The 24496-nt window shown below is 50.3% G+C and overlaps 1 protein-coding gene across 1 annotated transcript; it reads left to right on the plus strand.

The window, feature by feature from the left end:
* Positions 1–3653: 3653 nt before the first annotated feature.
* Positions 3654–23742, plus strand: SLC66A3 (solute carrier family 66 member 3). The gene is given in 7 exon segments (XM_074394065.1): positions 3654–3942; positions 3944–4005; positions 9912–10139; positions 14208–14265; positions 18400–18520; positions 21159–21200; positions 23546–23742. Coding segments are annotated over 7 exon segments (690 nt in total). The 5' UTR covers positions 3654–3855; the 3' UTR covers positions 23638–23742.
* Positions 23743–24496: the final 754 nt, after the last annotated feature.

Below are 24496 nucleotides of genomic sequence, written 5' to 3' on the forward strand. Positions count from 1 at the left end.
AAGATATGGAATCAATTACTGCTCAATTCCACATCCCCACGTGAAGGTGTAACCACCTAAAGGGCTCACCTTGCCTACTGCCTAGTCAGAGCTGATTTATCAAGACAGTGGAATTGCAATGAAGAGTAATTAACACAGAGCCAGCCATGCGGGAGACTAGAGTTTAATTATTCCTCAAATCAGTCTCCCTGAGCTGGTTTCTTTTGCTGTTGCTGTGTTTGAGATGGAGTCTCTCTCTGTCACCCAGGCTGAAATGTAGTGGCACGATCAGCTCACTGCAACCTCTGCCTCTGGGATTCAGGTGATTCTCCTCCCTCAGGCTCCTGAGTAGCTGGGATTACAAGCACCCGCTACTATGCCCGGCTAATTTTTTGTATTTCTAGTAGTGACGGGTTTTGCCATGTTGACTATGCTGGTCTCAAACTCCTGAACTCAAGTGATCTACCCCGCTTGCTCTCCCAAAGTCCTGGGATTACAGTTGTGAGCCACCGCGCCTAGCCTGTAGATGGAAGTTTTTAAAGATAATTTGGCCAGTAGGGGCTTGGGAAGTGGGGAGTGCTGATTGGTCAGGATGGAGATGGAATCATAGTGGGGTTCGAATGAAGTGTTCTTGCTGTCTTCTGTTACTGAGTGGGATTGCAAAGCTGGCTGAGCCAGATGACTGGTCTGGGTGCTGTCAACTGATCCATCCAGTACAGGGTCTGCAAAATATAACAAGCACTGATCTTAGGTTTTACAACAGTGATGTGATCCCCAGGAGCAATTTGGGAAGGCTAAGACTCTTGCAGCCAGAGACCGTGTGACCCTAAACCAAAATTTCTAATCTTGTAGCTAATTTATTAGTGCTACAAAGGCGGACAGGTCTCTTTTCAGGAAAGGGTTATTATCAGTTTTGTTTCAGAGTCAAACCACAAACTAAATTCCTTCCCAAGGTGGGTTTGGCCTGTTCCCAGAAAGGGACAAGGATAGGTTAAAGGTTAGAAGCAAGATGGAGTCAGTTAAGTCTGACCTCTTTCACTGTCATAATCTCCCCAGTTATAGTTTTTGCAAAGGTGGTTTCAAGGAGACTCCTTAGCCAGCTTCAGTCAGGGTGCTGATTCACTCTGTATAACTGAGGCCCAGGAGTGGGGTTAGGTTCCTAAAACAGACTGTGACCAGGGTTGCCATGTTGAGCTGGGGAGGAGGCAGAGGTCTCTAACATGGGGGCCCTGTCTTGTGCTGGAGAGATATCGCAGTGAGTAGATACCCCCTACCCAGACCCTCCCCAACCTCCTGAAGGGACAGAGGAGCCTCGCAGTTCAGCTGTTTTGAGGCCATCCTCTGAGCAGAAGAGCTGGCATGCTCTCGAGATGTTCCAGCTGGGCATGGGGGCTGAGACCCCAACACCTTCCTGCTTGGCCCAACCCTGGCTCCATCTGGACCGCCCCCATCCCCACACAGCCTCAGGAGCAAAGCCAGTGCCCACAAATCCCGAAAAGGCTTTGCTGGTTTGCACCTGGTGGGGAATGACACGTTGAGCGCCTACTCTGTGCCTCTCAATAACCTTCTGAGGTTATCTCAAAAACCTCCCCTTTTAAAAATGACACCGAGGGACAGGGAAGTTAAGGTCTGTCCAAGTTCATGTAGTCTGTAGAGGCCAATGCTGGGAGGACAGCTGAGGTCTGCCTAACCCCCAAGGGCCACACACCCACATCACCCCGTCCTGGTCTTCATGCAGAATAGCCAGGGAGGGGTCTGTGAGTCAGGAAGAAATCCTCTTCCACAGACCTGCCTCAGCCAGCTGACCCCCACAGCAGGTGGATGCCGTATGCTGGGCCGGGAACAGCATTTGTTCCACAAGGGAGGCAACCACTCCCTGTGTGGTCCTGGGAGTACTCAGACCTCTCAAAGGCCCCTCATGCTGCCTGCATCTCCAAATGCTAGAGCAACCTGGGCCCCAGGTGGGAGCAGCTCCCTCCTAAGGCTAGTCCTGGGGGCCCAGATCGTGGCCATCCCCTAGAATAAACAGAGTCCAAGGCTGGGGCAGAAGGGGAAGAGGAAGGAGGAGGAGCCACTGCCATGTGGCGGGGACCAGGCACTTCCAACCAGGACCACCTGCTTGCTTCAAGGGATGTGTTGCATGACATGATGAAAGTAAAACATCGGGCACGCTGCTGATGCTTGTAGAAAAGCTCTTGACTTCCCAATTTCTTCTTCAAAAAATGTATTTTTTAAAATATATATTATCTATTTATTTTTGAGACAGGGTCTGGCTCTCTCTTCCAGGCTGGAGTGCAGTGGCGTGATCTCAACTCACTGCAAACCTCCACCTCCTGGGTTCAAGCCATCCTCCTGCCTCAGCCTCCCAAGTAGCCGGGATCACAGGCACGCGACACCACGCCCGGCTAATTTTTGTGTTTTTAGTAGAAGTGGGGTTTCCCTATGTTGCCCAGGCTGGTCTTGAACTCCTGGCCTTAAGCAATCTTTCCGCTTCACGGGGGCAATAATGATCATTATCAATCTAGCCAGGGCAGGCCCCAGCCAAATTTCCTTTAAGGGTTCCCTTCTGAACATCCTGTTCTCATTTAGACTTGGGAGGCAGGACTCAGCACCTGGCTTTTTTTTTCCATAGGCGGAGGGGATGGGCTGGTGAGGCTGAAGAGAAAGAGCCTCGGCCAGAACTCCAAACTCCTAAGCTGACCCAGCTCCAGTCCCTCAGCCTTCCCGGCTGAGGTTTACGGCACAAAACCAGCGATTGTGGATTCTGGCATGCATTTGGTGATTTTTTTTCCTGCTTCATATCCTAATACACAGGCGATTTTCCGAGGTTGGAAAATGCGTCCTTCCCTTTCCCTCAGTTTGTGGCTTAGACGGCCACGTCCAAGTTACTCTCTTTTATCAGGATAAATCCCTAAGAAACAGTTTCACTGTGAAGTACTCAAATGCAAGGCTTCTGGGAGCCCCTCCGGTCCAGGGCCCACGCCCCCAGAAGGGAAGCCTTCTGTCCCAGGCTGGAGACAGGCCAGGCTCTCTGAAACGGCACGAATGGGGCGACCCGGGCGCTCTGGTCCCGTGGAGCCTCTCCGGCCCAGGTCCCCACCTGTAAAACCCGGAGGGTGCACTCAGACCTTAGGCAGGCATTCAGTGCCCTGCCAACTTTAATTCCTGAAATGCTTAGTGAGAGAAACTAAAACACTTACAGGGAGCGAAAAATCCCGACAGAATGGCCCATCCCCCTGCGGGCTGTTTGCCTCTCTGCCCACCCTATCCGTGGGAAAGTGGGGCTGCCAGGGCGGCTACCGGCAGCATCTAAATTCTCAGATCGCAGGAACGCGGAAAAGCAAAGCAGCGGCCGGCGGAGCCGGCAGGCCAGGGTGGGGCTGCAGCCCGGGGGCGGGGCGCGGTTTGTCAGGGGGCGGGGCTCGGAGGGGCGGGGCGGGGCACGGTTGGTCAGGGGGCGGGGCGATGAGGGGCGAGGCACGGCACGGTTGGCCAGGGGGCGGGGCTCGGAGGGGCGGGGCGGGGCTTGGTTGGTCAGGGGGCAGAGCGAGGAGGGGCGGGGCGGGGTAGGTTGGCCGGGGGCCTGGGCGAGGGGAAGTCAACCGGAAGGGGCGAGCCCGGACGGGTGGGGAGAGGCGGCCCAGGGGGCGGGGTGAGTCCAGGGGAGGGTCGGAGCGAGGCGGCCGGGAGGTGAGGGAAGCCGGGGCCGAAGCGAGGCGGTTCCTGGGCACGGCGGGACTGGGCGGGCCTGGCCGGGCGGGCCTGGCCGGGCGGTCCCTGGCGGGTCCCGGGAAGGCGGAAGGCTTAGGCGGAGCCGCGCCGCCGGAGCTGAGCGGTGGCTTCCCGCTCTGGCGACCCGTGCCCGCGCCCGGCGCGATGGAGGCGGCGCTGCTGGGGCTGTGCAGCTGGAGCACGCTGGGCGTGTGCGCCGCGCTGAAGCTGCCGCAGATCTCTGCGGTGCTGGCGGCGCGCGGCGCGCGGCGCGCGGGGCCTCAGTCTCCAGAGTTTGCTTCTGGAGCTGGCGGGGTAAGGCCCGGGGCGGCCGAGGCTGCCTCCTTCCCCCTCGCGCGGCCGCCTGCTGGGAGCCCGGGAGCGCCTCGGCTCGAAGCAGGGCGGGGACGCGCGGGCGTCGCAGCCGGGCGGCGGAGGGTGAACCGGGGAGCCTGGGCTCGGGGTGCGCCTTCCAGGCCGCCCGCGTGCATCGTTTCTCACCAAGACCCGCGTGGCACGGATTGACTGCGCAGGCCGGTTTTACAGAGGAGGAAACAGACCCAGCGGAGGCCGCCCTCCGTCCTCTAGTGACAAAAGCTGCCGGCCCTGGGCGAGGCCATTTGCACCTCGAGGCTGTCATATTTATTGTCCCTAAACTCACCACGCTTCGTCAACCTCTTTCTCGGACCTCGGTTTCCTCACCTGTGAAATAAGGGGTTGAACTCAGAATGGATGAATCTTCTCTCCCGGTGGTTGGTGTTGTAGTGAAGCGAGCATAGAAAGTCAACACCAAGACAAAAGTATGCCAAATTGCAGGGTCTTTATTGCCAGCGGCCACGGAGGACTCGGTCTCTCCTACCCGGGGCCCCGAAAGGAGGGTGTCAAGACCTTTTATACCCCTTAAACCACCTCGGGAGTGAGGGTGAAGATCGGGGATGGGGATGAGGGGCTTCAGACATTCCGAGGGCTAGTGGATTCTGTAAATCACCTCCGGGGCGGAGATGAGGGTGGGGGGCTCCGGACATTCCGAGGGCCAGGGGACTTTTGTCACTCCGATTGTTACTTAACTGGTTTACAGAAGTCAGGGTAAGCGTTAGTTTACAGATTGGGTAGTGGTGGGAATTACAGACCTTAGTTACTTGTTACAAGTCGCAGGAGCCAAGATGGCATGGATTCGGACTGCTTGCCTGTCACATGAGGGTCACAAAGAACAGTTCCAACAGAGAGCCGAGGTATGGTTCAGTTAGGCAGTTTTACGGGGCTTTTACCATGTCACAGTTGGTGGGGAATCTTCCTGGTTATTTGGTGAGATTCCTTGGGAGCGGGTCTTAAGACAACTGCATTTCTTGTAGAAAGACCTTTCCTTACTCATCTATAAGGGTGTCGCAGAGTCCCTGCAGCTGGGAATGGGTGATGGAGAGAGGTCAGGAAGTCCTTGATTCTCAGGCAGCTTCTAAGGCCTTCCTATTCAGAGTATTCCACAAGTGAGAGCACCAGACTTTTGGGGTATCATTTTCTGAGCCCCAACAATAGGAAAACACATACCTGAGACTAGTGGTCTTGCCCCTTCCCCCTGGCCACGCCTGGCCCTCAACTTTGCTCCCCACCATTACTCAGCGGGTCCAAAGGCTGGTCCTCCACGCACAAGCCTTCCTGGAGCGGGGGTGGTTGGGGGGGGGGTGTCCCAGGATACAGGATGGGAAGAAGCCAAGTGGTGCCGCGGAGAAAGAGAAGACCTCAGAGGTGGGAGGGTGAGGGGTCCCACCCAAGCTCTGGAGGCCACGCGGGCCCTATGGAGCTGGTCCCTGGGCACAGTCATCCAGTGCAGGGTCTTCAGGGGAAACTTTTGGGAAAGGCTTGCAGCGCAAGGGGCTGTGTGACACCTCCCAGGCTTGTGAGTAACTTTACCCTTCAGGAAGAGGGTAGAGGGGGTGTCCCAGGCTGGATGGCAGGGTTCAGAGGCACCCAGGGGATGGGGGCAGTATGTGTTTCAAGTTGGTGCCACCACCAGGCTGGGAGCAGAGGGGCTGGAGGGATGAGGTTGTGGCAAAGGACACAGACTGGAAGTGGCCTCTATGACCGCTCAGGTGGGAGAGGGGTCAAGGGCATGAAAGCCAGGAGTGGGATTCGGCCTCAGCCCCTTGCTAGGCCCCTGAGCTGGGGAAGCTGAAGCTGGACCCACGGAGGGAAAGAAGCCAGCCAACCTATAGAGTCCCTCCTGCCACCGGCTCCTGGGCCTGCTTTTCCACCACCTTTGCACCACTGCTTGAAAAATGCAAAGCCTCAGAGGGGACACGCAGGTGAGGAATCATATTAGATCTGTCAGCTGTCACCTCTCAGCTCGCCTTGGTGAAAGCCCAACCTCTGGCGGTGGATGGGTCTCCCTGGGCAGGGGAGCCCGAGGTGGGGGTGGGGCAGCGGCTCTCTGCCATCCCTCCTGGCCTGTCCGAGGGGCTTGCTGTTGATCACGAGCAGGAAAAGGGGGCTCTGTCAGGGCTGGCGCACCAGCTCTGCAGCCCTCAAGCCAGTGCCAGGCACACTTCTGTGAACGGGCTTGGCTGCGCAGGGCCAGCCTCAGTGCCCACGTCTCCCGGAAGGCCAGCTGGAAGGGATCAGGGCTCCACCCTTGCCGACGGCCAGTAGATTTGGTCTCCACACCACCAGCATGTGATTCTAATGAGGACATTGCCTGAGCATTCTTGGCGTGTTGACTCTGTGCATTTTATAAACTATCATGAATTATAGTTTCATTTAATCCTCACAGCAGCCTTCGGTTGTTTTTGTCTCCAGACAATGGGAGCCCGAGTTAGGGTGGTAAGGAGCCTGTGGCAGCAGCAGGCCGGGCAGCCCAGCAGGGTCCTGGCCCTCCAGTCTCCCTGCCTGCCTCCCTCATGCCCTTCCCAGCCTTGCCTGGGAGGCCTACCTGGGGCTGGGGTGGGTAAGCGGCTGGTCCCATTCCCCAGGGAACCAGGCCTGCCAGCCAAGCCCCGGGCCCCTGACCAGACAACGGCAGCCACCAGAGATAGAGCAAAGGAAGCCCAGGGCTGTCGCAGTCAGCTGCCTGGAGGGCACGGACCCTCTTGGGGCTCCATTTGAGCAAACTAAGCCCGGTTTTGAGAGCATTGAGTCCATTGGAGCTTTTTAATGTGGCCTGGTGTCAAGGGAGGAGCCTCTGCCCAGGGACCTGCCCCTGCCACCTAGGGGCAATTCTTATGGCTGGGCCTTCACCCTCCCCTGGTTCCCAACCTTGCCGCTTCTCAGCCTTGCTGGTGGCCTCCTGCCCTGCCTCCAGGGCTCTGCTGGGCTCTGCCTCCCTCTGCTGTCTGCAACCTGGAGTGTCCTGGAGGACAGGACCCATCAGACCTGCCCTGCCTGCAGCCTTCCATGGACGGTGGCCCTCCCCCAGCGGCCCCTTAGGCTGAAGGAGCCTCGGCCTCTGGGTAGGGTGCCTTTGGAGCCCACCGCTTGCTCCAGGTCGCTTGCTCCCCAGCCTGGGTGAGGTCTATTTTGTTTAGCCCTCTAGCACGTGTTGAGGGAGGAAACTCCAGTGGAGCAGATGGGAATGAAAACAAATGGGGCTGTGTCAGATGCCCAGCTAGCATGATTTTATTATGATGAGCATTTTAGCGATTACTTATTAATTAAAAGAAACTTTACGGCCGGGCGCGGTGGCTCAAGCCTGTAATCCCAGCACTTTGGGAGGCCGAGGCGGGTGGATCACGAGGTCAAGAGATCGAGACCATCCTGGTCAACATGGTGAAACCCCGTCTCTACTAAAAATACAAAAAATTAGCTGGGCATGGTGGCGCGTGCCTGTAATCCCAGCTACTCAGGAGGCTGAGGCAGGAGAATTGCCTGAACCCAGGAGGCGGAGGTTGCGGTGAGCCGAGATCGTGCCATTGCACTCCAGCCTGGGTAACAAGAGCGAAACTCCGTCTCAAAAAACAAAAAACAAAAAACAAAACAAAACAAAACAAAAAAAGAAACTTTAAAGGGCCAGGCATGGTGACTCATGCCTGTAATCCCAGCACTTTGGGATGTCGAGGCGGGCAGATTACCTGAGGTCAGGAGTTCAAGACCAGCCTGGCCAACATGGTGAAACCCCATCTCTACTAAAAATACAAAAATTAGCCAGGCATGGTGGCGCACACCTATAGTCTCAGCTACTCGGGAGGCTGAGGCAGGAGAATCAATTGAAGCTGGGAGGCAGAGGTTGCAGTGAGCTGAAATTACACCACTGCACTCCAGCCTGGGCAACAGAGCAAGACTCCATCTAAAAAAAATAAAAAATAAAAAACTAAAGACACTGCCCACACCTCCCCAGGCTGCAGGGGCCGCGGGGAGGTTGAGTCCCAGGGAAAGCAGGGCATAGAGGACAAAGCGTGCAGGGGCAGCGACAGCCGAGTCTAGGTCGGCGTTCGGAAGTCCAGCCCTTCATCTCATGCGTTCTTGGTATCTTTGGTCTCCATTTCCCCAAGTGGTCTGTGAGATGTGGAAGCCAGCATGGATGACCCCTGGAGGTGAGAACGGGCTCTGCCATTCCCATATTCTCACTCCTGGCCTGCGGACTGTGGCTGCATCCCAGGGGTCGGCGCACAGTTCAGTGGTGGAGACCCCCATAGCCTTTGTTCTAGCACATTCCTTCAGCACCCCACGGCTGGCTGTGGCCCCACAGAGGGGCTAGGATGCAGCCTCCCTCTCTGCTAGTCCCCCTGGGCTAACTCTCAAAGGGCAACAGAGGGCTGCTCAGGAGGCTGGCAGGAGGGGAGTCCCTGCAGCCCGGCTGGGCTGGGCAGAGGCGCTGCTTGTCTCTGAAGCTGGGAGGTGGCCCAGCTACAAAGCACCCGGAGGGTCTGTAGGCAGCCAGGGCTGGGAACACTGCTGAGTATGCTGGGAGCCTCCAGTTGAGGACCAGGCCTGTGAGAGGCCCTACTGCTCAAGGTGACACTGGGCCCTGGCCTCCCGTCCTAAGTCCTGTGACCTCCTCCAACTCTGCCCCCAGCTAAGTTGTACGTTGTCAGAAACAGGCCAGGGAGGCATAGCCTGTTTGTGAATGGGGCTTTTCCAGGTTCCTTCCCAGCTTAGCAGATCGGAGACCCCGGGGGCCCCCTCCTGTGCATTGAAGTCTCATGGTTCCGGCTCCCTTTCTTCCTTTCCTGAGTGCTCTGTACACACAGGTGAGAGGGAGGGTGTTGGGACAAGCAGGCAGGCCGAGGCGACTGCGGGGATTCTGGTCCTGAGGGAGGAGACAGCTGGGTGTGAGCCAGGGAGGCAGGAAGCTCTGCCTTTTCTTCTGAGAAGGTGGGACCCTCGGGACTTCCCAGCATCCACACAGAGCTGGAATCTTCTTAGAGAAATTGAGGGTGGTTCTTCATGGTTTTCCCCGCTGCGCTCTCAACAGGGCAGCTCTTCTGGAAGGCGACTGGAGCATCCACGTGCTGTTCTCTTTTTTTTTTTTTTTTTTGAGACAGAGTTTTGCTCTTGTTACCCAGGCTGGAGTGCAATGGCGCGATCTCGGCTCACCGCAACCTCCGCCTCCTGGGTTCAGGCAATTCTCCTGCCTCAGCCTCCTGAGTAGCTGGGATTACAGGCACGCGCCACCATGCCCAGCTACTTTTTTATATTTTTAGTAGAGATGGGGTTTTACTATGTTGACCAGGATGGTCTCGATCTCTTGACCCCGTGATCCACCCGCCTCAGCCTCCCAAAGTGCTGGGATTACAGGCATGAGCCACCGCGCCTGGCCCAACTCTTAAAACACGGCGGCAGACTCCTGTCCAGGGATAGCTGCAGCCCCTTGGGTCCTTGCGCCTCTCAGCTTCTCAGGGTGGAGGGCAGATGTGTTCAGCAGCTGAGGGGCAGCGCCGGGGTCAGTGAGTGCCCAGCGTGGCAGGCAGACCAGCAAGCGTGGGCCTCGGAGGCCCAGTCTCATATTCCTGCTCAGGGATTTGCCTTCTGTAAAAATCCTTTGTACAAGACCATCTCAAGGCACTGCATAGAGACTGTGGCCCGGTGCCTGGTAAGTTCTGGATGCTCCAAAAATTCTATAGATGATTCAACTGAATTTCATCGATTTTGTTCTAAACCGCCTTCTTTGACACTGTGGAGTCCACACCACCACGGCGAGGATTCAGCAAACTGACCTGTGTTCTGGGTGCCTGCCAGGCCCCAACAGCTGCATTTTGGGGCAGCCGTGTAGACCTGTACCCTCCTCTCTCCAGGTTCCTGGTGTTTCTCCAGTACCAGTGTTACTATGGGTACCCACCACTGACCCACCTGGAGTACCCCATCCTCCTCGCGCAAGGTAACAGCCCTTCCCTGTCCGCCGGGCTGCCGCGGCTCTCCCCTGCCCCCCTCACTGGGAGCCTCTCTCTTTCTGGTGTCATCCTCCTGCTCTGTATCTTTCATTTTAATGGGAACGTGAAGCAGGCCGTGCCCTACGTCGCTGTGTATCCTTTCTGAATCTGAGCCAGAAGTGAGAATGGGGGTATTTGCAAATAGTATGTACTATCAAGTGGGCTCCTTTACCAGATGAATATTTTTTGATTAAACTAAAAAAAAAAAAGTCTCGAATGCAAATATGTCCACGCACACTAGAGCCCCTGCTGCCCCTCCAAGATCAGCATGCCCTGGGCAGTGCCAGCAGGCCGGGTGGAAGGCAGCCTGGGTCTCCCTGCCGGGCGTGCAGAATGCTAGAGTCCATCCCTGCCAAGAGCAGCGGTGTCCAGCTGCGTTAGTTCATCTGAGACATTTCTTCCTGCCCTGATAATGTCCCCCAAGGCTGGGAAGCAATAATGAGAGTGTTTGGTGCTTCTCAAGATGTTAGCTTAGAGGCTGAGCCTGGAGGTCTGAGCGGCTGTCAGTGGAAGCTGGGTCAGCTGACACGTGTGTCCACTCAGTGGCATTTCCTGGCTTCATTTCAGTTCTCTTTATTGTAAAGACTCACTAGTTGAACATCACACTCCTTAAAAAGCCAGGAGAAGTGTTTTTTTGTTTTTTCCAGATGGTCTTACTTTGTGGCCCAGGCTGGATTGCAGTGATGCCATTAAAGCTCACTGCAGCCTTGACCTCCTTGGTCAAGCTTGATTGCCTTGATCAAGCGATCCTCCTGCCTCAGCCTCCCGAGTAGCTTGGACCATCAGAGTGTGCCACCATGCCCCGTTAGTTTTAAACATTTTTTGTAGCTATGAGGTCTCACTATGTGACCCAGGCTGTAAGATGTTTTAACGGTTTTTTTTTTTTTTTTTTTTTTTGAGATGGAGTTTTGCTCTTGGCTGGAGTGCAGTGGCGTGATCTCAGTTCACCACAACCTCTGCCGCCTTGGGTTCAAGCGATTATCCTGCCTCAGCCTCCTGAGTAGCTGGGATTACTGGCGTGCACCACCGCACCCAGCTAATTTTTGTATTTTTAGTAGGGACGGGGTTTCTCCATGTTGGTCAGGCTGGTCTTGAACTCCCCACCTCAGGTGATCTTCCTGCCTAGGCCTCCCAAAGTGCTGGGATTGCAGGCATGAACCGCTGCTCCTGGCCCAACAAAACGTTTTGAATGGCAGAAGCTGTCAGCCTGTCCAGCCACATCCGTGAAATGGCCTGGCTGTTTCTTCCCATGCCTTCTTCAGAGTGGAGGACAGAGGGCAGAGCCAGGCCTGTGGCCCAAGTGACCTCAGTGTAGGCCATGAGAATGTGGGTGCGGTGTGAGGGGAACACCTGGGCTGGGGTCAGGCGGGACAGGTCCCCGCCACAGCAGGGGTGGCTTCAGCATATGCCACAAACTCTACGCTGCATGTCCCCCATCTGTGGCATGGGAACCTAATGCCTACATTTTAGGGCCGTTGTGAGAGCTAGAAGTACCAGGAACACAGTCAAGCTGAGGAAATGACAGGGTCACCGTGGTGATTTTACTAGAAGCAGGGCTCTGCAGCCTGTGTCTCTCGAGGGAGCTGGGTTCTGGTTGAGTCCTGACCCTCTGCTGTTTCCCCGAGTGGTAAGCTCTGCTGCCTCAGTTTCTCTCTGCAGAAAGAGGGATTGTGTAGCTATCCTACACCTCAATACTTTACCATCAGTGCCAGCTGGTTAAAGGTTTCGGTAAACAGTGCTTTGAAGATGGAAAGCATGATACGATTTACTTTTGAAATAAAATGCCACAGCTTTGTGCAAATGGCGAGACTGCAGATTAGAAAATGTGGGTGCTGGTGGCACCAGGAGATGAACACGTAGCTGGATGCTGATGGCGATTCTGTAATATCAGCAAGATGCTTCTAATCTCCCATTGGTTGTGATTTACAGAGAGCAAAAGAATAGGGTTGCCATATTAATGAATACTTTTAAATATAAGTGTGTCCCCAGTATTGCGTGGGATATACCTCTACTGAAAATTATTGGCCAGATGCAGTGGCTCATGCCTAGAATCCCGTGTGTTGGGTGGTTGAAATGGGAGGATCATTCGAGGCCAGGAGTTTGAGACGAGCGGGGGTAATGCAGTGGGATTCCTTTGTGCGCCAAAAAAAGGAAAGAAACTGAGCCAGGCATGGCGCCTCACACCTGCCATCCCAGCTACTCGCAAACAGTTGTTTTCCACCTGAAATTCAGATTTAACTGGGTGTCCTCTATTTTTTATTTGTGAAATCTGGCAACCCTACAAATACATTATCTGTAGGATCTCAGGGGCTTCTACTATTGGTCAAATTTTATAAAATGTATATTCACAATACACAGAATGAGGTGGGATAGAACAGAATTGGTTGGGGGAGGAATCACAAAAATTAGTTTTAAAAATTGTGTTAGTGGCTGGGCACGGTGGCTCACGCCTGTAATCCCAGCACTTTGGGAGGCCGAGGCAGGTGGATCATCGGAGGTCAGGAGTTCAAGACCAGCCTGACCAACATGGAGAAACCCCCTACTAAAAATACAAAAATCAGCTGGGCGTGGTGGCGCATACCTATAATCCCAGCCACTCAGAAGGCTGAGGCAGGAGAATTGCCTGAACCTAGGAGGTGGAGTTTGCAGTGAGCTGAGGTGGCACCATTGCACTCTAGCCTGGGCAATAAGAAAAAAAAAAATTAGAGTTAGTGTTTTAAAAACAGGATTCCATCCAGCTAGCTTCAAACTACCTTCTGGTGTTGAGCAGGCGGTGAGTATTCAGTTCCACCGAGGTTTAGCACAGGGCATTTTCTGTTTCAATATCTTTATTTAATTAATGTTTTAAATGATAACAACAGCAGTCTCTGTAGGCATTTGAGAGGTAGATAGGGTAAGGAATGTTGACTCCATTTTACAGATAAAAAAATCAAGGTGGAAAGATGGCAAGTGACTTGCCCAAGGACACTCCAGAGACTCCTGGCCGTCCCCGTCTGGCCCTGGCCGCTGTCTCCTGGCTGCTTGTTCAGCTTTCTAGCTGGGCTTTTTCTGTGACATCACAGAGCTCCGGGCACATCCTGACTCCTGATGTTGCCCACACCAGCTGTATCATCTTTACAACAGAGTTAGTGGGAAAAGTGGAAATCAGTAAACAGAAATTCACATCACACAAATTTTGCAGAACATTCCTGCTTTATAATGTTGGACTTCTCTTTTCATTTATTTATCTATTTATTTGAGATGAAGTTTCACTCTCGTTTCCCAGGCTGGAGTGCAATGGCATGATCTCGGCTCACCGCAACCTCCGCCTCCCAGGTTCAAGCGATTCTCCTGCCTCAGCCTTCCCAGTAGCTGGGATTACAGGTGCCCACCACTATGCCCGGCTAATTTTTGTATTTTTTTTTTTTTCTTTTTGAGGCGGAGTTTCGCTCTTGTTGCCCAGGCTGGAGTGCAATGGCGCGATCTTGGCTCACCGCAACCTCTGCCTCCTGGGTTCAGGCAATTCTCCTGCCTCAGCCTCCTGAGTAGCTGGGATTACAGGCACACGCCACCATGCCCAGCTAATTTTTTGTATTTTTAGTAGAGACGGGGTTTCACCTTGTTGACCAGGATGGTCTCGATCTCTTGACCTCGTGATCTACCCACCTCGGCCTCCCAAAGTGCTGGGATTACAGGCTTGAGCCGCCGCGCCCGGCCTAATTTTTGTATTTTTAGTAGAGACGGGGTTTCACCATGTTGGCCAGGTTGGTCTCGATTTCTTGACCTTGTTATCCACCTGCCTTGGCCTCCCAAAGTGCTGGGATTACAGGCGTGAATCACCGCACCTGGCCCAACCTCTTTTAAGTGCTTAGCTTTTAACTATAAATTGGAGATGTCCGCATGATCAGGAATTCAGTGGGCAGTGAAAACCACTAGGAATGTCCCAATCCTGGGAAGCAGTCCATGAGCATGCGTGTCTTGCTTTCCTTCTTCTGAACTCCTAGCAGGTGTTCACTTACAACTCTTTTTGTCCCTTCCAAATGTGGCAGGTTCTGGCGGTATGTCCCCAGCTCCCCTCTGGCTTCCATGTGTGGCTCCCTGTGGTCTTGGTTTGTGTCCCTGAGATGGGAGGGTGGCGGGGACGTGGGCCACCCACTGCTGTGTCCCTTAGCACTTGGTAAGATTGGGGTCTTCTTGGTTCGTCCTCGCCCTGCAGAAGTGGATCAGAGACCTGGCCATGGCAAGGATTGCGCTTGAAAAGAAAGGAGGGTTAATAAGCTACCTTGGAGAGAACTTGATAGATGAAAGGTTTAACCTGCTAATTTTTCAGCCGTGCTGGGGGATAATGGGAATGAAAGTGAAGTGCTGTCCAAATATTAAAAGACATTCTTCTTATTTAAATGAGGGACAAAACAATGTTTAATTTCCTTTTGTTGGGCCATAAGGAACCAGATTGGAGAGGTGGCTAACAGTTTATCTATTTATTTATTTATTATTTTATTTTATATTTTTTTGAGATGGAGTCTTGCTCTTGTTGCCCAGGCTGGAGTGCAATGGCGCAATCTCGGCTCCCTGCAACCTCCATGTCCTCAGTTCAATCAAGCAATTCTCCTGCCTCAGCCTGCTAAGTAGCTAGGATTACAGGCATGCACCACCACGCCTGGCTAATTTTGTATTTTTAGTAGAGACAGGGTTTCTCCATGTTGGTCAGGCTTGTCTCGAACTCCCAACTTCAGGTGATCCGCCCTACTCAGCCTCCCAAAGTGCTGTGATTACAGGTGTGAACCACTGCACCTGGCCTTATTTATTTATTTTTGAGACAGATTCTTGCTCCGTTGCCCAGGCTGGAGTGCAGTGGCACGATCTTGGCTCACTGCAGCCTCTGCCTCCTGTATTCAAGTGATTCCCCTGCCTCAGCCTCCTGAGTAGCTAGGATTACAGGCATGTGCCACCACCATGCCTGGCTAATTTTTGTATTTTTAGTAGAGATGGGGTTCGCCATGTTGGCCAGAATGGTCTCGAACTCCTGACCTCAGGTGATCCACCTGCCTGAGCCTCCCAAAGTGCTGGGATTCCAGGTGTGAGCCACAGCACCTGGCTGCTAACAGTTTTAAAATGAAGAATTAAACAAGAGCTTCTTCGGTTCTTAATTGCATGTTGGCCTTGTCCGGGAGAAGGGCTAATTATTTTTTCATACTTCAGCCGAAAATTTCCAAGGGGTTCTGAGGGTGGTTCAGGATGTGTTTAACCACAGACCTCTCCAAGGTGACAGAAGTGAACATTTCCACCCCACGAGAAAAGGAGGAGAACTAATTGGTGGTCACAGGGCTCTGCCTGCCACACCCAGACGCATGAATTTCTTTCCCTTTTCCCCCAGTATCTTGTCTGTGATCCTGTCTTGGAAAGTGGAGTAGATTCTCTGTTACACTTCAACCCTGAGATTTTGGAGAGCAAATAAGTAGGGTTGCCATACTAACAAGGAACACTTTTTCAGTACAAGTATGTCCAAAATATTGCATGGTGCCAGGCATGGTGGCTCACACACTTTGGGAGGCTGAACCAGGCAGATCATCTGAGGCCAGGAGTTCAAGACCAGCCTGGCCAACATGGTGAAACCCCATTCTCTACCAAAAGGAAATACAAAATTAGCTGGGCATGGTGGCGGGCGCCTGTAATCCCACCTACTTCGGAGGTTTGGGCAGGAGAATCGCTTGAACCCAGGAGGTGGAGGTTGCAGCGAGCCGAGATCACCCCACTGCACTCCAGCCTGGGTGACAGAGCAAGCCTCCATCTCAAACAACAAACAAACAAACAAACAAACAAAATATTGCATGGGACATACTTGTACTAAAACATTATTTGTTGTTTATGTGAAATTCAAATTTAACTAGGCATTCTGTATTTTTATTTGCCAAATCTCACAACCCTGTAAATGAGCCATCTCTATGTTCTCAGTAGCTGCTAACTTCTGAATGAGTTTGGGTGGCTCTAGTTTGGGGGTGATTAGCTGGGCTATAGCACCTGTGAGCCTTCATCCCTCAGGAGCCATCCTTCCAGCAATGTTGAGGTATAGGCTTGTCAAGGTGTGGGCACAGTGGCTCACACCTGTAATCCCAGCACTTTGGGAGGCCAAGGCAGTCAGATCATCTGAGTTCAGGAATTTGAGACCAGCCTGGCCAATATGGTGAGACCCTGTCTCTACTAAAAATACAAAAATTAGCCAGGTGCGGTGGCGCATGCCTGTAGTCCCAGCTACTTGGGAGGCTGAGGCAGGAAAACCACTTGAACCCGGAGGTGGAGGTTGCAGTGAGTCAAGATCGCACCGTTGCGCTCCAGCCTGGGTGACACAGTAAAACTATCTCAAAAACAAAACAAGAAAAAGAATGAAGTTCAGGGGTCAAAGGTAACAACAGCTGTTTGGTGTTTCTTCTGTGCCCTTGGCAGTAGTAGTCTATTCTAACCACACATTGATGATATATTATTTCATGAAGTATAATTTTGATTGTTTCCTTTATCATGCAAGTCTGAACACAGGCTCGGCTCTGTGTCTGCCCGTAGCCCTCCTTCACTGACTCAGTGAGTGTTCTTTGCACACCTGCTCTGAGGTGCCAGGGCCCGGGGCACAAGGTGGCCCAGATTGGAGGGGCACGGACCCCCAGTGCAGGAGAACGAGCCAGGCCTTCAGAGCTCACACATTGTAGCAAACCCCCAGAACCCTAGAGAGAGCAGGTGCTGCTTGAATCAGTGGAAATCCTCCATTGTAGAATGTTCCGTGTTTTTGCTTTCAAATGCAGGTACCCAAGATCATTTCCCCAGAAGACCCAAAGTGTGCTTTCATGGTTAAATTGATAATTCACATACTCATGGTTTATTCACAAAAAAAGCTTAAAGTACTTAAAAATGGTCTCCAGAACAGTGAAGCATCCCCTGTCTTTCCCAATCCTGTTCCTATAGTAGACTTTGTTTTACAGAAAATCCTAATCATTCCTGGTCTAAATGATGTGATAAGTCATTCCAGGGCTTAGTTAGGGCCCAAACCAACATGACTTCAGGACTGGAAATGTGGCTTTGCTCCTGAAAGATGACTCTGGTAGAAGATCTAGGAGGCAAGCTTGTGTGGAGCACAAGCGTGTTGTGATGTGGTCTGGGGCCCTGATGTGTGTGATGTGAACAAAGCCGGCTTCCCTCGCTCTCCCATCCCCACACCGACTCCCTGCTGCCCCACCAAGCCCGTGTCCTGGTGAGTTCTCTGGTGCGAGTCTTCCCCTGCAGTCCTTCCTTCTCTGCTCTACCCAGGTCTCCTGACTACACAAGAGCCTCTCCTCGCAGGTCTCCCTGCCAGGGGTGGGCCATCCTCCAAGCCATCTGCACCCTGCTCCCCAGGGTGACCTTCGTCCTGCCACGGGCCTGACCGCAGGTCCTTGGTCATCTCCTTTGCCCAGGAGCACTCCCTGCCGTTCCCTTCTCCATAATTCCCTCCTCCTTTTTTTTTTTTTATTTAGAGACAGTCTCACCCTGTTGCCCAGGCTGGAGTGCAGTGGTGTGATCTTAGCTGACTGCAACCTGTGTCTTCTGGGTTCAAATGATTCTTCTGCCTCAGCCTGCTGAATAGCTGGGGCCACAGGTGCATGCCACCATGCCTGGCTACTTTTTGTAATTTTTGTAGAGATGGGGCTTTACTATGTTGGCCAGGCTGGTCTCGAACTCCTGGCCTCAAGTGATCCTCCTGCCTTGGCCTCCCAAAGTGTTGGGATTACAGGCGTGAGCCACTGCGCCCAGCCTCAGTTACTTTTTATCAGGGATGTGGATAGATGAAGCTCTGTGGCCATGCATTGATTCTTTCTCATTCCCAACTTCAAACGAGCCCTAGATGTTAGTTACCCAATGCATGGTGGAATCCGTGAGTTATAAATAAATGTCTTAGGCTGGGCGTGGTAGCTCATGCCTGTAATCCCAGCACTTTAGGAGGCTGAGGCAGGTGGATCAGGAGGTCAGGAGTTTGAGACCAGCCTGGCCAACATAATGAAACCCTGTCTCTACAAAAAATACAAAAATTAGTTGGGCATGGCGGTGCATGCCTATAGTCCCAGCTACTCGGGAGGCTGAGATAGGAGAATTGCTTGAACCAGGGAGGCTGAGGTTGCAGTGAGCCGCGATCACGCCATTGCACTCCAGCATGGGTGACAGAGTGAGACTGTCTTTCAAAATAAATAAGTAAATAACTCACTATTTGTACAAACTTAGATTTCAATTTTGTATGAATCCATTATAATTTTGACCTGAAAATTTGGCTTCAAAAGCGTTTCGAGTATCTAGTGCTCTTTTGCTTGTTTAACACATAGATGTGACTTTCTCACATTTTATCTGTAAACAGAATTTCTGTACTTTCATCAGCGCGGCCAGTAAGTTTGCGCAGCTCCAGTGTCTGTGGAAGACGAGAGACTCGGGAGCGGTGAGTGCACTGACTTGGAGCCTCTCCTCCTACACCTGTGCAATAAGACTTGGACTCTGACGCTGGGGAGGCCTCGGGTAGCACCACGTGTCTGCCTAGTAGGGTGTTAAGTTGGGGTTGAAGTGACGTGGTCCCTGGCGCTTATAGCTATTCAGCGAGAACCTCCTAAGTGTATCCATATTTACAAAGACAACTTAATGCACACTGCTCTCCATTTTCTATGAGATCTAAGTTGCCAAGAAAAGTGAAAGCATGTTTTTCTCCAAAAATCTGGCCTAATAGTAACAGTTCTCTCTTCTTTGAAATGCATCAAGAGGTTGTATATTGAATGTATTAGTTTATCTTAAAAATTTGAATCTTTATGATATAACAAGTTTTAAAAGGTGAAAATCATACAGTGACTTCTGAGAATGAATAGGATGTGTAGCAATGGAGATTTTTGGCACTCACATTGTTTGGTCTCAACTTTAGATTTTTCTGTGTTCATTTGGATTCTTACAAAAACTACCTAAAATACGTATATGGTATATGTAGGTAGAAACATTTTATAATTCAGAGTAGCTGGGATTATAGGCATACATCATGCCTGGCTAATTGGTGTATTTTTAGTAGAGATGGTTTTTCACCATGTTGGCCAAGCTGGTCTCGAACTCCTGACCTCAAGTGATCCACCTGCCTTGGCCTCCCAAAGTACTGGAATTATAGGTGTGAGCCACTGCGCCTAGCCAACTTTTTGTAGAGACGTGTTCTCACTATGTTGGCCAGGCTGGTCTCAAACTACTGGGCTCAGGTGTTCATCCCACCTCAGCCTCCCAAAGTGTTGGGATTGCAGGCGTGAGCCACAGCACCTGGCTCTGTATGTTTTCTTTGGAAAAATGTCTATTCAGATCCTTTGCTCATTTTTTTTTTTTTTTTTTTTGAGATGGAATCTCCCTCTGTCACTCAGGCTGTGGGACAGCGGGATGATCTTGGCTCACTACAACCTCTGCTTCCTGAGTTCAAGTGGTTCTTCTGCCTCAGCCTCCCTGAGCAGCTGGGACTACAGGCATGCATCACCATGCCTAGCTAACCTTTTTTTTTTTTGTATTTTTGATAGAGACAAGGCTTCACTGTGTTGACCAGGCTGGTCTTTAACTCTTGACCTCAGTTTTTTTTTTAGATGGAGTTTTGCTCTTCTGCCTAGCTGGAGTGCAGTGGTGCGATCTTGGCTCATTGCAACCCCTGCCTTCTAATTTCAAGTGGTTCGCCTGCCTCAGCCTCCCGAGTGGCTGGGATTACAGTCACCTGCCACCACGCACGGCTAATTTTTGTATTTTTTGTAGAGATGGGGTTTCACCGTGTTGTCCAGGCTGGTCTCCAACTCCTGACTTCTAGTGATCCACCCACCTCGGCCACCCAAAGTGCTAGGGTTACAGGTGTGAGCCACCATGCCTGGCCCTTTGCCCATCTTTTATTCAGATCATTTGTTTGAGCTTCTTACATGTTTTGGTCACTAACCCTTACCAGATATGTGGTATTAATAGCCTTTTAAAAAGTTTGCTTGAGAGTCCTTATTGGCCACTTTCCTAACTGAAGTCTTCTGTCTACTTATATGATCATTTTCTTCCATTTAAATGGATGATTTAATCAACAGCTATTTATATGGGGGTGTCTGTGTGTAAAGCCTTGGTTTATCAAATGTGTCAACAAAACATTTTATAGGATTTGGTCTCTGCCCTTCAGGGGCCTGCAGTTTGGTTGGAAGATCCACACCAAAAAACTACGATGTCAGTATGTGCTGAATGCAGAATGTGCTAGCAGAGAGAGAGGCTTTGAGTTGTGGGCAGTGGTCTTCTCTAACTCCCAAATCGTGCTGCTCTCTGCTTTGGTGTTTTGGTTTAAACTGTTACTCCAGTTTCCAAAGTGAAGGGCTATACCACACCAGTGAACTAAACAAAATAGTTCTAGTTAGACCCTTGGAAAAATTTTCCCCTTTTCTGGCCCTCAGTTTCCTTGTCTATAAAACGCAAGGATAGAATTCACTGACTTGAAAACAGTTTTTCATTAGCGGGAGCCTTTCTTTAAAACTACCCAGACGCTCCATTTGTAAATAAGAATTGTTAGGCTTGCTTTTGGAGGGTGGGGGGTTGCGGGTTAGCACAGACACAGTGGAAGGGAGCTCAGCCTTTCTGGGTTTCCCCGGGCAGCGCTCGTGCACTGTCAAAGTACCTTCCCTTAAGAGTAGTTTTAAAACCATGGGGATGGGACGCATGGCTGTTTGTTTTGTTTTGAGATGGAGTCTGGCTCTGTCACCCAGGCTGGAGTGCACTGGTATAAACTCACCTCACTATAACCTCCCAAGTAGCTGGGATTACAGGTGCCTGCCACTACACATAGCTAATTTTTGTATTTTTAGTGGATACAGGGTTTTACCATGTTGGCCAGGCTGGTCTCACACTCCTGACCTCAGGTCATCTGGCATTTCTGGGTTTTATATAGTTATGAAATACAGCACTATTTGGTTTTCTGTACTACCAAACTTTTATCAAGAATAGTTAATATGTATTGGTTAAAAAAAAAGAATAAAAATAATTAGAAAATAATAGTCTATATATATTGGGATACTAAAAGGGAAGGACATTATTAACTAAACCCCAAAATGTCTGAGGCAAGTTATTTATGCTGCAAATTTTCTTTTACAGCAAGAATAATCACAACCTTAATGACCACCAATGATTTTACAAGTAAGCAAAAGATCTTCTCAGTTCCTTTTTGAGTTTTGTGGTACTTACGCCTCCTTCATTAGTAAGCTGGATTTAGAAGATGGCAACAATGTATTTCTAGTCTTACTGGTCACCATTTTTATTATTAAGCTCTCTTATAGTACAGGGAATAGAATATGCACAAGATAATAGATTGCCGTCTCCATGAAGCTTCCATTTAAGCAGTGGAATTGGACATGAGGTAATCACACAATTCCCTATTCAATTATCAGGGGCCATGTTTTGAAGGAGTAGGGCAGGATGAGCAGCTAAGGAGAACCTGCCCTACTTTGAGGGAGCTGGGCAGATTAATTTGAAGAGCGATCGTAAGGATGAGAAGAGGTTTAGCCAGAAAAAAGGTTGTGGGGGACAGGGAGGCAGGGGAGGCCAGATTCTTACAAGGAGCAGTGTGTGTGAAGGTCATGAGCAAAGGACAAAGCGCTAGAGTGTGGACAGCAGGGGGACAGCGACAAGCGCGTAAGTTTCAGGAGAGGAAGGAGGTGTGAGGCTGGCAGCGGCCCAGGTATCCAGGGCTTACAAGAACTGCCTACAAACAGCAGGAAGCCTCCGGAGGCTTTGAAGCAGGGAAGTGGTGTCACCAATGGACTATGCTCTTGTTCTGTTTCTTTAAAAGGAAAAGCTGTGATGGAAGAGGAAATACTTTGATTAACCACAAAGAATTTAGTAATTCCTTAGGCTGTTTTCAACCCCCGAATCAAGCATATATGATACATCTTAATGATTAGGACAGATGGTGTGACCTGTGAAGATCAGAAAATGTCCCCAACACATAGACCTTTTAAATGAGCTAATTATTATTTGAGAAATACTGCTTCAGAACAGAGATATGTTTGTCATCTCTTCCTGGAGGTTATACCTTTGTTCAAATACTTTCTGTCAGCTCTGATGGTAGGACTAAAATTGTTCTGGTCAAAGCATAAACTTTGATCGAGTGGGAAATGGGAAGGAAGACAGGCGTGGGTCTTTCCACAGGGCTTGAATTAGCGTGGAAAGGCGAGTCAAACTGCAAGTAAACAACAAAACCTATACATTAGAAATTAAGTTTAAAAGATCAAGAGTGTTCTAATTCCGATTTATTTCTTACCTATGACAGCTGTTCTTGAAAGTGATCTGTATATCTGGGATAACCTTTTTGTTTTTTTGAGATGGAATCTCGCTGTCAGCCAGGCTGGAGTGCAGTGGTGTGATCTCGGCTCACTGCAACCTCTGCCTCCTGGGTTCAAGCGATTCTTTTGCCTCGTCTCCAGAGTAGCTGGGACTACAGGCATGCACTACTATGCCTGGCTAATTTTTTTATTTTTAGCAGAAACGGGGTTTCACCACGTTGGCCAGACTGGTCTCGAACTCCTGACCGCCTTGGCCTCCCAAAGTGCTGTGATTACAGGTGTCAGCCACTGCATGGGTCAAGGAATAACTTTTTAAGAACAGTTTAGCTAAAATCTTACCTGTGTTTTGCAAACACAAAGATATATTTTAAATCGCATTAAACCTTATTTATCAGGAGTGTATCTGTACCTTAAAGTGGACGTTAAGTCACTGTTAAAGTTATATGTGTGTGTGTGTATATATATATATATATATATAATTTTTCCACAAAGAGACACATTTTCATGGTTACTTCAATATAAAGTATGCCTTGTAATTTGGGCCAATTTTTTCAGAATTATCTTAACAGAATATATTAAACCACCTTTGCTTAACATGGAATGTTCTGAGACACTAGTACCTCAGGACTTCAAATGAGTAAAGGGATTTTTAAAAGTTAGAACCCTTCATAGGCTGGATGCAGTGGCTCATGTCTGTAATCCCAGCACTTTGGGAGGCCAAGATGGGTGGATCACTTGAGATCAGGAGTTTGAGACTAGTCTGGCCAACATGGTGAAACCCCATCTCTACCGAAAATACAAAAATTAGCCAGGCATGGTGATGGGTGCCTGTAATTCCAGCTGCCTGGGAGGCTGAGACAGGAGACTTGCTTGAGCCCAGGAGGTAGAGGTTGCAGTGAGCTGAGGTCGCACCACCGCACTACAGTCTGGGTGACAGAGTGACAGAGCAAGACTCTCTCTCTCCCCCCTAAAAAAGTCATAACCCTTCAATTGAGCACTCAAGAGGATAAATTATGATTTATGATGTCGGGGCAAGTGGCCAAAAGTAGTCATTATGATAGGAAGATCATTTCCCCAGGAACCAAAATTGTTCATTTCGGGGGTTGGGGGTGAAGCTTTATTTAGGCTTATACTTAGAGCAGGAGGTAGTTTTGCTCTATATTGTGAAGGTTTTTAATATACTTTTAAAATTGATTTCAGTTCTTATACGTTTTGTGATCATGCTGGCTTTAAATATATGGGTAACAGTGACAGTACTTCGCTACCGGAAAACCGCCATGAAGGCTGAATGATGGACACATTATTCGTTTACACTGTGGATTCCGAGTAACTGAACCAAAGGAAAAAGAAGCTCTTTGCTAAATTACGGTCTTTTATAAATTTAGTAAATCCGTTTAGACTCTTTGAAGCTAAAGGCTTTTAGACTTGAAAGAGCCATTTAAGTACTTGTTTAAAAATCCCGATTTCCCTCCTCCTTCCTCACTTCATTAGGTTATGGTAGCGCCCAGCCATCCGCAGTGTTGAGAAGGCCCGTGACTGTTGGAAGTCATCCAGGAAGCCCATTTCAAGGCCATTTTGACTCTTACTCTTGAAGCCGTGATTAAGTTCTCTACAAAGAACTTAACTACATCGATGTTTTTGGCTTTCAGAATCTTTTAGGAAATAAATCCCCTCCATGACAAAAATGAACATGAATGGAGTGGCATTTTTTCTAAATCAGAGTTGGACACCCATAATAAACGACTAGGGTTCACTTACTGGGACTGATGTTTAATTTTAACATAGATACAACAGGATGGCCTTGTTTTATATATTACCATATTACACTGCATGCGCTCTAGCAAGGATACCAAGGCAGGCATAAAGGTAACTGGCTTGAGTTTGTATACCAAAATAGTCCTTCAACTTCGCACTGTGCCTTAAGTAATTCCTAACAAAAGGTATTCCTGTAATTCCTAACAAAAGTAAAAAGTAATTCCTAACAAAAGGATTCGCTGTAATCTCTACTGAGGAAATCCCAATAAGCTTTCTGATTCAAGTACAATGCTGCCTTTTTTTTTTTTTTTTTTTTTTTGAGATAGGGTCTTGTTTTTGTCGTCCAGGTTGGAATGCAGTGGTGTGATCTCGGCTCACTACAGCCCGCGCCTCCTG

This window comes from Saimiri boliviensis, chromosome 1, assembly GCF_048565385.1.
Source record: "Saimiri boliviensis isolate mSaiBol1 chromosome 1, mSaiBol1.pri, whole genome shotgun sequence".
Taxonomy (NCBI): domain Eukaryota; kingdom Metazoa; phylum Chordata; class Mammalia; order Primates; family Cebidae; genus Saimiri; species Saimiri boliviensis.